Source organism: Trachurus japonicus, chromosome 13, assembly GCF_045865225.1.
Source record: "Trachurus japonicus isolate A0001 chromosome 13, Traja_1.0".
Classification (NCBI taxonomy): domain Eukaryota; kingdom Metazoa; phylum Chordata; class Actinopteri; order Carangiformes; family Carangidae; genus Trachurus; species Trachurus japonicus.
The window spans coordinates 39074491-39088141 of NC_140919.1; the positions used below are offsets into that span (position 1 = coordinate 39074491).

General features: G+C 41.1%; 1 protein-coding gene across 1 annotated transcript in view; it reads left to right on the top strand.

Annotated features, from left to right (window-relative positions):
* Positions 1 to 1991: 1991 nt before the first annotated feature.
* Positions 1992 to 13651, top strand: part of LOC146976603 (uncharacterized) — a 32688-nt gene continuing 21028 nt past the window's right edge. The window contains exons 1-16 of the mRNA XM_085796503.1: positions 1992 to 2225; positions 2676 to 2899; positions 3776 to 3937; positions 4493 to 4672; positions 5669 to 5786; positions 5903 to 5995; positions 6126 to 6339; positions 6439 to 6601; positions 7994 to 8182; positions 8616 to 8790; positions 9621 to 9760; positions 10774 to 10950; positions 11681 to 11811; positions 11911 to 12068; positions 12632 to 12859; positions 13242 to 13580. Coding sequence (XP_085652629.1) covers positions 2084 to 2225; positions 2676 to 2899; positions 3776 to 3937; positions 4493 to 4672; positions 5669 to 5786; positions 5903 to 5995; positions 6126 to 6339; positions 6439 to 6601; positions 7994 to 8182; positions 8616 to 8790; positions 9621 to 9760; positions 10774 to 10950; positions 11681 to 11811; positions 11911 to 12068; positions 12632 to 12859; positions 13242 to 13580 — 2833 coding nt within the window. The 5' untranslated portion in view covers positions 1992 to 2083. The remainder of the gene's footprint in view (positions 2226 to 2675; positions 2900 to 3775; positions 3938 to 4492; positions 4673 to 5668; positions 5787 to 5902; positions 5996 to 6125; positions 6340 to 6438; positions 6602 to 7993; positions 8183 to 8615; positions 8791 to 9620; positions 9761 to 10773; positions 10951 to 11680; positions 11812 to 11910; positions 12069 to 12631; positions 12860 to 13241; positions 13581 to 13651) is intronic.

The following is a 13651-nucleotide window of genomic DNA, read 5'->3' on the forward strand; positions in this document are numbered from 1 at the left end:
GGAGGGTCACATTGATGACAGAGCACAACATACATATAACTACACACACACACACACACACACACACACACACACACACACACACACACACACACACACACACACACACACACACACACACACACACAAAGAGTGAGGCCACGCCACTGTTGAACATTAATAAAACTTCCTCTTTTTTTTGCAGTATTGCTTTACAGAAGTGTTGATGATGCACTACCTTAAGTCTCAAAGGGAGAAAACTCCAAGATAAAAAAAAGCATGATAGAATAAGAGTGCATGGAACAAGAGTGTTAAAACAACCGTAGGTGTTATATTGTAAAAAAAAAAATACAATAATGTAAGAAGATGGGATTGCTATGCAGCCAGGTCCACAACTCACTTGCACTCTGCACTGAAATGAGGTAGAAGTTTATTGGAGCGACCTAAAAAGGTTCAACAAGTTCAAGTTTGTATGTCACAGTCAGCTAAAAAGTTTGGCTGCATTTCAGGTGTTTTACGTCAAAGCCCCAGTTTGCCAGAAGCCAGAATCATAATGTACATTTGATGTGGGGTTCCTTATTTGATTACTATAATAGTTACTTGTTTTTCTGGATTTTTAAGCATTATGCAAAATTTGAAAAACAATGTTTTAGGTTGTGCAAGAATTCAGTGCATCCAGGTTTGGACCTCATGGAGCCTTGATTATCATGGCTTGTTTTGGATGCTTGACAGTCAACAGTTTACACACCAGTGTTTGTGCTGCTAGACTGAACAGTACAAAACAGCCAAGGACAAACATAGCTGATTATGGTAAACTCTGTGCTTTTCACATTTTCACATCAAGAAATAACAATTTACAGGACACCTTCAGGTGCATGAGTGCAAGTGCATGCTCATGAATCGACAATGTGCGGTGCTCATTCCACATCTGGTGACAAAATGGCTTCATATCCACAATGATTTCCTGTTTATCATGTAATTATGTTGTGTGTATCTGTAATATGGAGGGTTTTCCCCCAGTGACATGGATATATGGGTGAAAGTTGAATCCTGTTCAGTTAGGTAAGTTACAAGTCGTCATTACAGGATCATAGTCCATGGCTTCCGTGATGAAATATGTAGGTTATTCCTCTCATCCAAAGTCCAACATTTATTTCAATACAAAAACAATGTGGAGTGAGGAAGGCATTGGGTACTGTACATAAAAAATAGCCTGGCTGACTACTTTTTGCATTGATGTGTTGAACAGTTTTCACACATTGTGCACATTTTTATGGTTGTAGAGAATATATAACAGCTAGCAGGACAGCTAAATACACTTCATATCATAGTAAGCTAAAGCTAGTTCTCCTGTTTCATTTGAAAGTGGAGCAAAGGGCATCCTATAATAATCTTATCTTGGTTATTGTGAACAGATGTTCAGGGCATCGCAAGAACACCTGTACCTGTACGTCAAAGGTTACCATGAATGATGAAGAGAATTAACTGAATCATATTGTGCCATAGCAGCTTTACAGATAAAACACATGATGCCACATGTCAGTTTTGGGCCACACAGACCTTATTTTGCCTTCTATTCCACATGCTTGCGCTCAAGATATCTGAGCAGAGTATAGTGCTGAGTTGACTCCTGTAAAGCAAAGCTGATTTGATGTACGTTGGGAGCCAAATCATTAATCAATTTCATGGTAGGACTGAGAAGAACAAATGCAGTAAGGTGACACTCTGTTTTCCCTGCTGCTTTGCACCAGCAACCAGCCCCAGTCCCTGTCACTGTCACTTTACCTCACGGACCTCATTAATCATTCAGATAGTCACTGAAAGTTATGCAGACTAACTAGCCTGCCACTTACCTTGCAGCTTAGTCTAACAAGGGGCAGATCAGGTTATGTGTGCACAGCTACAGCAGTCAGGAGAGGTTTATCAAGGCAGGGGGTTAAGTGCAGCCTCTACAACATTTCTTTCTTGGTTATGGCCGAAATAAAACGGACAACCAAGAGGCTGTTTACAGATCCTGGATGAAGAATTAAAAAAAAAAAAAAATCTCTCCAAGTCTGCAACAGTGGAGCTGGAGTTCTGGTTCACCTGCCCACAATTTCAGCAAATGCACAAAGTAACAATGCATAGGACGTGTAGATGCAAGAGCATCAAGTATTTGTGGCCACTGTTTGTCTCAGTGCTGTTGTCTCTGGCACATGGAAACAACTTCAGCCATCATGACCAGGAGAGGCCACGCTGCAAGCCAGGTAGGCGTCCTGAAAAATATCTTATGACAAAAATGTAACTGATATTTGTTCCATAAAAGCTTTACATTATTTTTTCTGCTTGTTTTACATTATATCACCACGTTTGATTATAATGTCGTTTAAACTTCCCTTAAGATGGAACTAAGTAGATGAAGTTGTTTAGTTCATGAGTTACTTGCTATTCAAATGTTTGATGACTACTGTAATTGATGGACTTTTATTTCTGCTCTGTTTTGCTTGCTTTTATGGTGTAAAGTACTGTGTGCTACGTTTTATTTGTAAGAAAAGAGCTATGTAAATAAAGTTTGATTGACTGATTTTGCAGGACCACTGATATGTTGTGTCCCAGGGGTTGGATTTGTGTAAATTAACAAAACGATTAAACTGGAAATGAGCACTCAGATTTAAGAATATGCAGTATAAAGGAAGTGATTGTTGTTTCTGCTATAGGTTTCTACTGCCCAGTGGGGAGCTTCACTCCAGCACCCTGTCCTCGGGGAACCTATGGGTCAACTGCTGGTGCTGTGTCCATAGACAGCTGTCTTCAGTGTCCTCCTCACCACTATTGTCCTAGACCAGGCTTGTCTGCCCCCCTGCTGTGTGGTCCTGTCGCTCAGCAGCCTCTCTCTGGCCAAGAAACCTGCAGCTGCCCGGGGGAAGGACAGAGTTTTCAGGTGACTGTAACTCAAGAACTCCTCATTCATTTTGTAAACTCAAATATGAACAGTAATATTTTTGAGTCTGCGATTTTTTGTGCCACTCTTCATTCCAGAGATACAGTGAATGAACTAATTTAGTCACGAGAGCCTCCTCACTATCTGTCTGTAACTTTAGACTGAACAATCTGTAACTTTGAGCTGAAAGAGCTGTAGATCAAGTTCCCATGCAGCAGGCTCCTGTTTCCTAGTCTGCTGCAGTTTGCATGAGTGCTGAGACCTTCACTCATCAGCTCGTAATGAGGAGAATGAGATTTTTATCTGACTCTTGCATGGGCGTTGGGGGAAGAATTAAAGAAGGAAAGGTGGCTGGAAAAAGATTAATCAAGTAAGGATGGTATTAGAAGGAAGGAAGGAAGGAAGGAAGGAAGGAAGGAAGGAAGGAAGGAAGGAAGGAAGGAAGGAAGGAAGGAAGGAAGGAAGGAAGGAAGGAAGGAAGGAAGATGATAATGCAAACTGTGAAGTAAGGATGGAAGGAAGTAAGGTCAAGAAAGGAAGCAAAGCAAATATGGAAAATAGATTCACAAAGGAGTGAGGAGTGAGAAAGAAAGGGAGGAAGGTAGGGTGGAAGAAATTAAGGAAGAAAAATAGATGAAGAAATAAATGAGGCAAGGAAAAGGAAGCAAAAAAAAAGAGGGAGGAATCAATGAAAGAAGAAAAGCAGGAAGGAAGGAAGGAAGGAAGGAAGGGTGAAAACAGACGTGCTAGACTTTGTCAGTGAGTGAATGACCAAATTAACATATTAGGTAACAAAGTGCTCACAACATGAACCGTGTGCATCATTACACAACGCGGTGTCTGAGAGTCTGAACCCTGCTGCACTCTTCTCTGCAGAACAGCGACGGGCGGTGCCACTGTACCATCGGCTACCAACCTGCCATCGACGGGCAAATGTGTAAACACAAACTATACGACGTCTGCAGAGATGGAAAGACACGTACACAGTATGGAGACTGTCTGGACAAACACCAGTGGTCACTTCATTGTAGGCAGCAGGTTAGATTTTGTGCATTCATATCACACAGACGTCCGCACTAAAAGTGGGACAAAGGTAACTGGCATATTTTTCCACAAATGGACTCAACCTGAGGATCTGTGTGAGTGATGGCTGAGAGATACAAGTTTATCTGTTTACAGAAGACTCTGATGAAGCATACTCAGCAGCACAGACAAGGCTAATGACAATAGTTTACAACCTACATGTCTTTGCCCTTTCCCCCATGTGAACTTGACAGTAGTTTATCTAGCCTGGGGTTGTATTAGTTCCGCTAAATGTTTAACCACTATCTGGCCTCTGTGACAGTCGGTTAGCAAGGCCTTCACTGTTGCCCCCTTGCAGTGTTTATTTGTCATTGGTCTCCATAGTAGTCTTTGGTAAAATGGCCTTTCACCTAGTTACACACTCAAACTGACAAATAGTGGATAATACGGCCATCTAAATGATAATAATAATTTAAAAAAAACCCTGAATGATTCATGTAAGCTTGGTTGGTATCAGCCGAGTATTGCCATTTTGCAGATACTAGCTTTCCGCTGGGTATTTTCCTGCAGGTGTGTCCGTCTGCAGAGGATTACCGGGGCTACGATGGAGAGCTGGGCCTGTGTGTTTGCAGAGAAGCTCCTGGAAGAGCTGCATGTGGAGGCCTGTGCAGAAGCAGGCCATCTGCAGAGCTGCACCTTCAGTGCTGGGCCGGTGGTGGTATGGAACTGGTGTGGAGCTATGACAGTAGGGTGAGCAAAGGCAGTTGTACAGTAAAATACACATACATAACATATTCTGGATAAGATAGTGAAGAGAAAACATACACTAAGGTATTCAATAAAATGATATCTACTGCATCTGTGAAGTATTCTTGCAATCCCAGTAGGGAAATACTAAAATATACAGTATTTCCCTATATGTATTGGAATAAATATAATGGAAGGGGAAGATTGTCCCTCTTTCCTAAACTTTAGTAACCATTTTTACTTGTTTGTTAATTTCTTTGCTTTTACTCTTTCTTACTCTTTCATGCTTCAATCTTTCCGGCTCATCCCCACTATTATAACACATACACATCCTTGCTCATACTCATGCACAGACCAACACATACACATGCTCACAGACACATACATATACTCGCATACAAACGCATAGACTCCACCACAACATCAATTCATATTCATGTATATACAGCACTGTTTGCACCAATATCATTTTGTCTTTGTATATTTGTCTTGTCTAAGACACTAATAGGCTGTTTTTTGTCTTTGTACGTTTCTGTTGCTTCCAACTTGTCTTGTATCTGCATCATTTAATAATAATAATAATAATAACAATAATAATAGGTTGGTAACCCATTATAACAAGTACACACTATTAAACATTAGTTTAGCATTAATAAATACTGAATTATTCATTATAATGCACAAATACTTATTATTATTATGTAGTTTATAAATACAGTTAGTGCTTATCAATGACGAGTAAAACATTTTTAACTACATACTAATGCTTAAAGCAGAAGTAAGCGATATTTTTGTGTTACTTCTGCTTTAATAGTGTGTACTTATTATAAAGTGTTACCAATATTTTTTGTCAGAGCGATGCTACCTGATCCATACTGCAAAAGACACCCATACACAATGTGTCTGTCTATTGCAGCAGTAGTGAAAGCCTAAGACAAGTGCTTCTGGCATTGCAGTGACCTAGTATATGTAGTAAACACTGTTATTGTGCATGTGCAGGTGTCAGGCATCTCAGGCCGTGTGCTGGAGACGATCTTTAAACAGTGGGACTCTCAGGGGAGTCTGCAGTGCAGCTATCCCAACTCCCCACGTCCTGTCTACATTGTTCTGACATCAGGTGGAAAACACACACACACACACACACACACACACACACACAATAGCTTTTCTGTCTCGTCCTTGATTTCTTTTTTCTCTTTCTTTCTGTCTGCGTCCCTGCCATCTGATTCGCAGACGCGGGCTTCCTCGGCCTCTCGAGCGGCCTCCCCAGGGAGCTTCATCAGCTGTTTCCCGTCACCTCAGGGCAAGACCCCCAAAGCTCAGCTGGTGTGTCACAACAAAACAACACCTTTGTATTATTGATACACACAAATAAGCATCATTACATCATCATCTTTACCTGCAAACTAATGAATAATTCCTGCAGTAATGAAGGTCTTTTACTATTGATTATTAGAGGAAGACTCTGACTTTCTGTGGGAGGTCAACGAAGCTGAAAACATCGGTTATGGAAGAAGAGACATGAATTCCAGCAGGACGAGAGGAAACAAGAGTGATGTGAAGCAAGAAATGAGAAGTGTCACTGGAATTCTAAACCCAACAGCGTGTCTCCATTTGGGAGATGTTATCCTGTTCACTGTCGACACGCATCACTATCCTCAGTATGACCTGTAAGTCAGATTCTGGGGATTCATTTTGCAATGGATAAGTATTGACTTTTCTTTGCACTGACCCTCAACACTAAAAGCCTTCATGTGTCTTCCTTCCAGTGACAGCCTGTACAGCACAAACAGGGACTTCGACTGGGGTGCGTTCAGACAGCTGAAAGAGGAGCTGACTCTGTCCTGGACCCCTCCCAGCTTCTTTTCAGTGGTCTTTAACCAGCCTGGCGTCTACGTTTTCACACTGAGCAGCAATCAGCACAAACATATGGTAATTCAAATTTTAAAATGTTATAGGCCTAAGAAGTAAAACATTTTTTTTTTTGTAAAACACATTTTTTGAAGAAAAAAAATATATATTCATGTAGTTCGAAATTTGATATTTGAGAATATATAAGTGATCACTAACTTTTTCAATTTTTTCACTGTTTTTTTGAACATCTTCTCTGACCTGCACCATAAATGTGTCCTATGGTGTGACGTAAAAGAAATTAAGAAAAAAAACTTCAATACTACATAAATAGCATGAGACAGATTTATCTTAATTGTGAGACACTTATTTTCATATAGTGTTATCTATTTAATGAGAAATTATGAACAACATGATTTTTTCTCCATGACTTGTTTTTCAATAAATGCAATGAATGCGAGTCAAACTTTGATGTCAACCTTTCAAAACTGTTGAAAAAATTGAAATAATCCAAGGTGAATGATGATAATATATGCCCTAATGCAATACTCAACCGTTTTTTAGGATATTTTCGATATACAAATACATTTTTGGTTCTTTTATGTGTGTTACACCATAGGACATTGTCACACTAAAGGACAGAAACAGAGAAATTGAGAGATTTTACATAACTTTGAAAATACGATGAAATGATGGGAATACTAATTATATTCATTTTTATCTCCTGTGACAGTGAAAAGTACATGTCATGTCAACAACCCACATATCATATACACATAAACCTGCTCCCTAAAAATGACCAAACCCTTGGCATACAGGTGTCCTTTTGAATTTGGTACAGAACTTGATACAAACAGCAGAGACAACACACGTGAATCAAAATACTGCTTTACAATTCCACTACTGATCAACTATTTCTCAGTATATCCTTACACATGCCACAGAGGGTTAATCTTCAGGGCTGAAATACTAAACAAACAACAAAGTGCCAAAAACTGCAGGATCTGAAATGATCACTTGATGCTGGCTCCAAGAGTGATTCAATGACCATAGCTAAAATAAAGCCCGGTACAAGAATGGTTTTAGTCTCTGTAGCCATCATGACAACTCAAATACAGTATTTACATTTAGTTTTAAAGGAGACATATTCTGCCCCCTTTCCACAAATTAAAATAGTTCCCAGGTGTTTTAAAGACATGCAAATCGGCCCATTGCCATAATCCTTATAGTTTTAGCAGTGGGTTCGTTACCTTTAATTGTCGGTGCAAGCTATTATTAGAATGGCGGAGCAGAGCCATGAGCTGCTCAGAGCTACGCTACGGAGACAATATTGCAATATTGTTTCATATTTTTACTGATCCATTTATGAAGCCTTTTTCAACTTTTTTTCTGATTCCATTCTAAAAAGAGCACAGAGAAGTGTGATATGTATCAATCACTGTTAAACTGAGCCTTCATTTTGCTCTTACTCAGTATGTGCGGGTGATGCCTGGAGGGGGCCAGTGTTATGAACCTGGGCCCTTCTTCCCCACCATCCCCCGTCATGTGACCAGGGTGGGAATCAGTCGCAGACGTAACCTGTTGCTTCGGCCAGATTGGTTGGTGACCGGAGGACTGCTATTCGGAGCCGTGGTTGTCCTCTGTTTATGTGTTACAGTGCTGGTTAGTACAGATACAAAAAACACACACTAAAAACTCCTGGGTTATTTCTTTAACCCAATTTCTGGGTTACTTGTGTTGGGTTAAAATTATAGGTTATTGTTAAGAGAGTAACATATTTTCAGGTTGTTATAGAGCTAATATTTTAACCCAATTCTTGTTCGGTTATATACCATTTCTGGGTTATTTTTCAAACAGTAACCCATTTTCTGGGTTACACATTAAAAAGTCTTTTGTCATTTCTTCAATTTCGGGGTTGCTTGTTTCTCGGTTGAAATAACCCAGAAAGTAGTTGGTCCCTTTTTAACCCCAGAGTTGGGTCAAAAATAACTCATTATGGGTTATTTTTTAACCTAGGAGTGACTCTTGACAAAAGAAATTGGAGTTTAGCACATTAAAACCAACACATTCACAATTTTTTTCCCCCCATGTGTAGATCCTGTTTCGTGAATACGGATGGCCAGAGAAGGAGCCAATCAGAGCACAGTACCGCACACTGCAGTTGGCCTACCACATGGGCGATTACTCATCAAAAGGTTCAAGGGTGATCTCGCTTAGGAAGACTCACCGAGGCCAACAAGGCACAATGACCCAAGGCTCCATGCAAGCAGGTGCAATACTGGAGCTGTAACCACAGATACCACACACAGACATGACCACTCTGCTCAGTTAGCTACTGAAAGCCTGAAGGCCAACAGTTACATAAGTTACATTCAAACATAATCTGCACCAGGTCAACTGATGCACATGCAGTCAGCGTGCCGTGCACACATACAGACACACACACACACACACACACACACACACACACACACACATGCACAGAAACACACCGAGACTCTGTTGGTCTTTTAACACCCTTGCGGCTTCTTATGTAAGACTGACAGTGACCCTTGGGAGCTGCTCCCACCCCTAGCATTTACGATTGAAAAGGCTCCTGTCACAGACGTCATATCACGTGCTGCGACAGAAAAAGACAAGATTCCAAATGTCACACAACATGGGCAATCACACGGAGCGATAACATCAAGGCGGTGCATTTCCTGACTGAAATTGTCTCACTATAAAAAAGCATTTAACCTAGCTTCAAAGAGTTACTCACATTTTTGCTTGGTATACAATGTTCAAAGGAGGCATGTACTCCTACTACAATTTCACCCTCTGCCAGTGACGTAAAGAATGCCTTATGGAAAAAAAAGGCACATGGAAAAACGAGCTGAGCTTCTAATGTGCAAATTCTCAGCAAGAGTGAACCCAGAGCTGTCCTAACAATACTACATGTTTCCAGTTCATTAGACTTCTTAAGATGGCAACTTATGTTTGCTCTTCAAAGATTCTCCTTAAGATAGAGGCCACAGATGTGTGGGGCGGGCCTCTTGTTATATTTTTGTCATCTCTCTTTCTCTTTCTGTCACTTTGTTATTCACCCTCTCAACTGCAGTCTGTGCAGAAACCTTGGGGGAGTTCTGGGATTACGAACACCAGGTGGATCTGGAGGCATTCAGCAGCAACACCTTCTACAGCCTCCTGCTCAAACAGAGCGTGTCTGTCACCACACGGCTGGGACAGCTCACCACTGAGGTCAGAGCGAAAGGGAAGGGAATGACACATACCTTCACACACACGCACACACATACCGTACACACATGCCCATTTCTCTGAGGTCTCTGCATCCAAAAACACCAGCAAATCTTCCCTTTTGCACATGTCCAAAATATTATATTACTATAACAAGCGACCTTTTAGACAAGCTGAAATATTTCATTTGCACCATCCAGTAGGAAAATGTCCCTCACACAGTGTTTTTATCTGAGTCCATGTACCTGCGTGCTGGTCTGAATTTGGTTTTGCAATGCTTTGGAGACGTTGCAGTGTTTACTATTGGCTATTGGATGACAAAAAACACTCATAAACACGTTTTTCTTTTTTCAGTTGCAGATTGCTTAATTTTTCTTGATGAGTATTTCTTTGTGTTATTTTTAACATCTTAGCCTCAGGCTAGCTTCTAGTTGCCATTGTTTGAAGGTAGATCCTGTATCTGCTCAAATGTCATTGCCATTGTCTGTCCATTTACAGTGGAGGGGGGCTTTCCAAGATTGCATGTTATAGCTTCATTTAATCCAATAGAATTCAATTGTGTCTCATGTTTTTTTTTTCTCTCCCCTGCTATTGTCCCGTATTTATACATATCAAATTCATTAAAGTTCATGTCTATTGAAATGGATAAATGTCACAGTTGGAGAGGCTCTGTTTTAATAGCACCCCTCTCCTTCCTGTTTGTACTGTCAAATCGCTGGCTGCTGTGTAGGAGGCAGAGGTTGCTGTTACAGCCCTCGGGACAGCTGAGGTGATAAAGATGTAAAGGGAGATGGTACATCTTGCACCAATGTGTTATCCCATAAACACGAATGTCTCATGAGCGCTGGTTGGGTGCATGCCGACTGCACAGGGCGGGGTGGGACGTGGGCGTGATCTGATTATGACTATCTTGCGATGTCTGTGTGGCAGCCATTTGTTTTCATACACATGTCACGTGTCTATTTTTATATGTGACCTAAATTTTGTTTTTTTTTACGTGTCCTGTGAATCTCCAGGTAAAAGAGCTGTATCAGGGAGCGCTTGAGAAACTGCAACTACTCCACCCATGTCTGATCACTGAGGAGAGGATGGGGGAGGGTTGTGAGAGGATGAGGAGGGAGGTGGAGAGGGAGGTCGCGCGAAGAAAGACTCTGAGCTCGCAGCTGAGGACTCTGCTCAACACTCAGCTGCAGGTTTACATCACGTTCCCATCTGAACATCTCTTACTATCCCTTTCTAAAAACTAGTAAATCTCTTCCTGTAACACGGACAGAGAAAGATAAACAGAAAGACAGGGTATAATGTCATTCTGTTCTAGACAGATTTTAAAGAGACAATGAGCTCTCTCTTCATTGCCACCTAATTTGTTCATTATTTTAATTGATTCATTATTTGGTCTGGAGGATACAAACGATTTTTTGAAGCCCATGAACACCCAAGGATATCCTGTTTACTTTTTTATGAGACAAAGAAAAAAACAACAACATTTTTTACAATTTAGAAACAAGAAGAGGTGAATGTTTTTCAAGTGACATACTGTAGCTACATCATCATATCATTTAATAATCACATTGGTTATTGATTTGTTTTTTGTCTTTTCGGTAACACTATAATAAGTACACACTATTAAGCATTAGTTAAGCATTAAATATTGAATTCATCATTTATAACACTGATTAGTATGTAGTTTATAAACACAGTTAAAAATGTTTTACTCATCATTGATAAGCACTAACTGTGTTTATAAACTACATACTAATGAGTATTCATGCGTTATAAATGAAGAATTCAGTATTTACTAAGGCTTAACTAATGCTTAATAGTGTGTACTTATTATGAAGTGTTACCGTCTTTTCTTTTTAGCATTAAATCTTTCCATTAACTGTGCCAGTATCAGCATCAGTAACAATTGCTTTTCTCCAGGTTCTGAGCCAAGAACAACAGGCGCAGCAGAGAGTCCACAGTGTGTTCACAGCTCATCTCAGGGAGTGCACCAGATTACTGTCTAAGGTTTACAACAACAACCAGCCATCCTGGGAGCTTCAGCAACAGAAGTACAGCTTCCACTTAACCTTTTTCAAGGTGTCACAACAACAACAACAACAAGCAGGGTGGAGAAAATCACCTCACATCTTGTTGTTTCCCATCTTTAGTTTGACCCAGAGGCTAACATCCCTGCTGGATGAGATGGGGGAGCTGGTATCAGGGGAGTGTCAGCGTCAGGGGGCCTGGGAGTTGTTGGGTGAAGGTACGGGGGCCAAGCTGCTCTGCCCTGACACCGGAGCTGTGCTGACCAAGGACCACATCTTTGGTGAGTCCATCTTTCTTCCTTGAGTTAGATATTCCAAACACTCACTGAATCTTAGAGAAACAGTGCCATCTATTGCCCAAAGTTTGTACTGCAACAATAAGTGCCTTTAGGAATATACGTATATAAAAAAGAGAGAAACAATCACCAATGTTGTGCATGTTAAAATAAAACCTTCTAGAGGATATATGAAGTGTTATAATGAGATTATTTAACACTTGCAAACACTCCATAAGTGAGGTTTGAGTCTACCACCATATGCACTTGTACATCCCATAAAAGTTCTCAAGTTAATTCCTGTAACCTGTCAAGTCCCAAACTGTGTGATATCTGCTGGTTCTAATAAGAGCATAAACACAACAGAAAATTAAATTAAAATTTAATTGTAGAGCCTTATTACTGCTTATCTATTTTTCTTTCATTCAAAGTGACCAGTTTCACCCCAATAACAAACATGAACTGATCTCTATGACATGCTGCCTGCCTACCATGCAACTTTACTCCAACTCATATCATCCCCATTCAAGGTCTGATTGCTGTTGATCTCTCCTTCTGCATCGCTGCAGGTCCCGATGGGTCCCTACGTGTCTGTCCTGCGATTTATTATGACTCAGTCACAGGCCTAATTAGGCCAAACCCTCACACTCATATGTTGCTGAGCAGCTGCCACACCACGGCCGTGCCGCCTGACTTCTTCCTCAACCCTCAGACTTGCCGGGTTATGCCCATTGTTGGCAATGTGGCCTATAATCCTGCAAGCTCTACTTTAGCGTTCCTGACCGACCCATGTACAGGTAACGTGAAGTGTGTCAGTGTGCTGTGAGGGTAAGGGAAAGGGCAGATGATCATGGAATAAACATGTCTATACACTCAATGCAATTCAAAAGCTGATCAGATCACTGACTTTGCTCTCTGTGCATAAGAAGCCATTGTATTCAAGATATACTGTAACATACAACACAAGACTAGAGGATTTGATTTAGAATATATGACAGAAATGTATGATTTAATTATCACAGTGATGTCTATATGATGGACAAATAGATTATGGGCCTCCTGATTAAACTCTAGCCCATGGTTGTTATAAGAATCTGTTCTCAGTAACTGTACATGAACTGTTCAATTGTTGAAATCTGTGATGCAAGAAAAACTATCATGTGCCAATTTTTTCCGCAGTCGACAATGGAAAGTGGGACACTCCCCTTCTTCCTTTCATTCCTTACCCGACTTCCCGCCATTCAGACCAACCTCTGCCAAGCACACGGCTGAGAGGCCTCAGACCAGGCCAGAGACTGCAGCTGGGAGTTCCCATGGCAGACCCAGACACGGGGGTCCCAGTGCCCATTCTGGCTGTGACGATCCACCCCCAAACGGGACTAGTCTACCCGCTGGGAGGAGTGCATGTCTGCCCAATCACCCGTCTGCCTCAGCCCGTACAGATTGGTTATCCCATGCTGGATCCCAGGACGGGCAATGTTGTGCTCACAGTTGGGGTCAGTTTAGATCCAGCAACAGGTGAGACCCCAGTGCAGCCGGTGTGAGGGTTACTACAATACTACACCTTCAGTGAGTTAACTCTGCTCTAT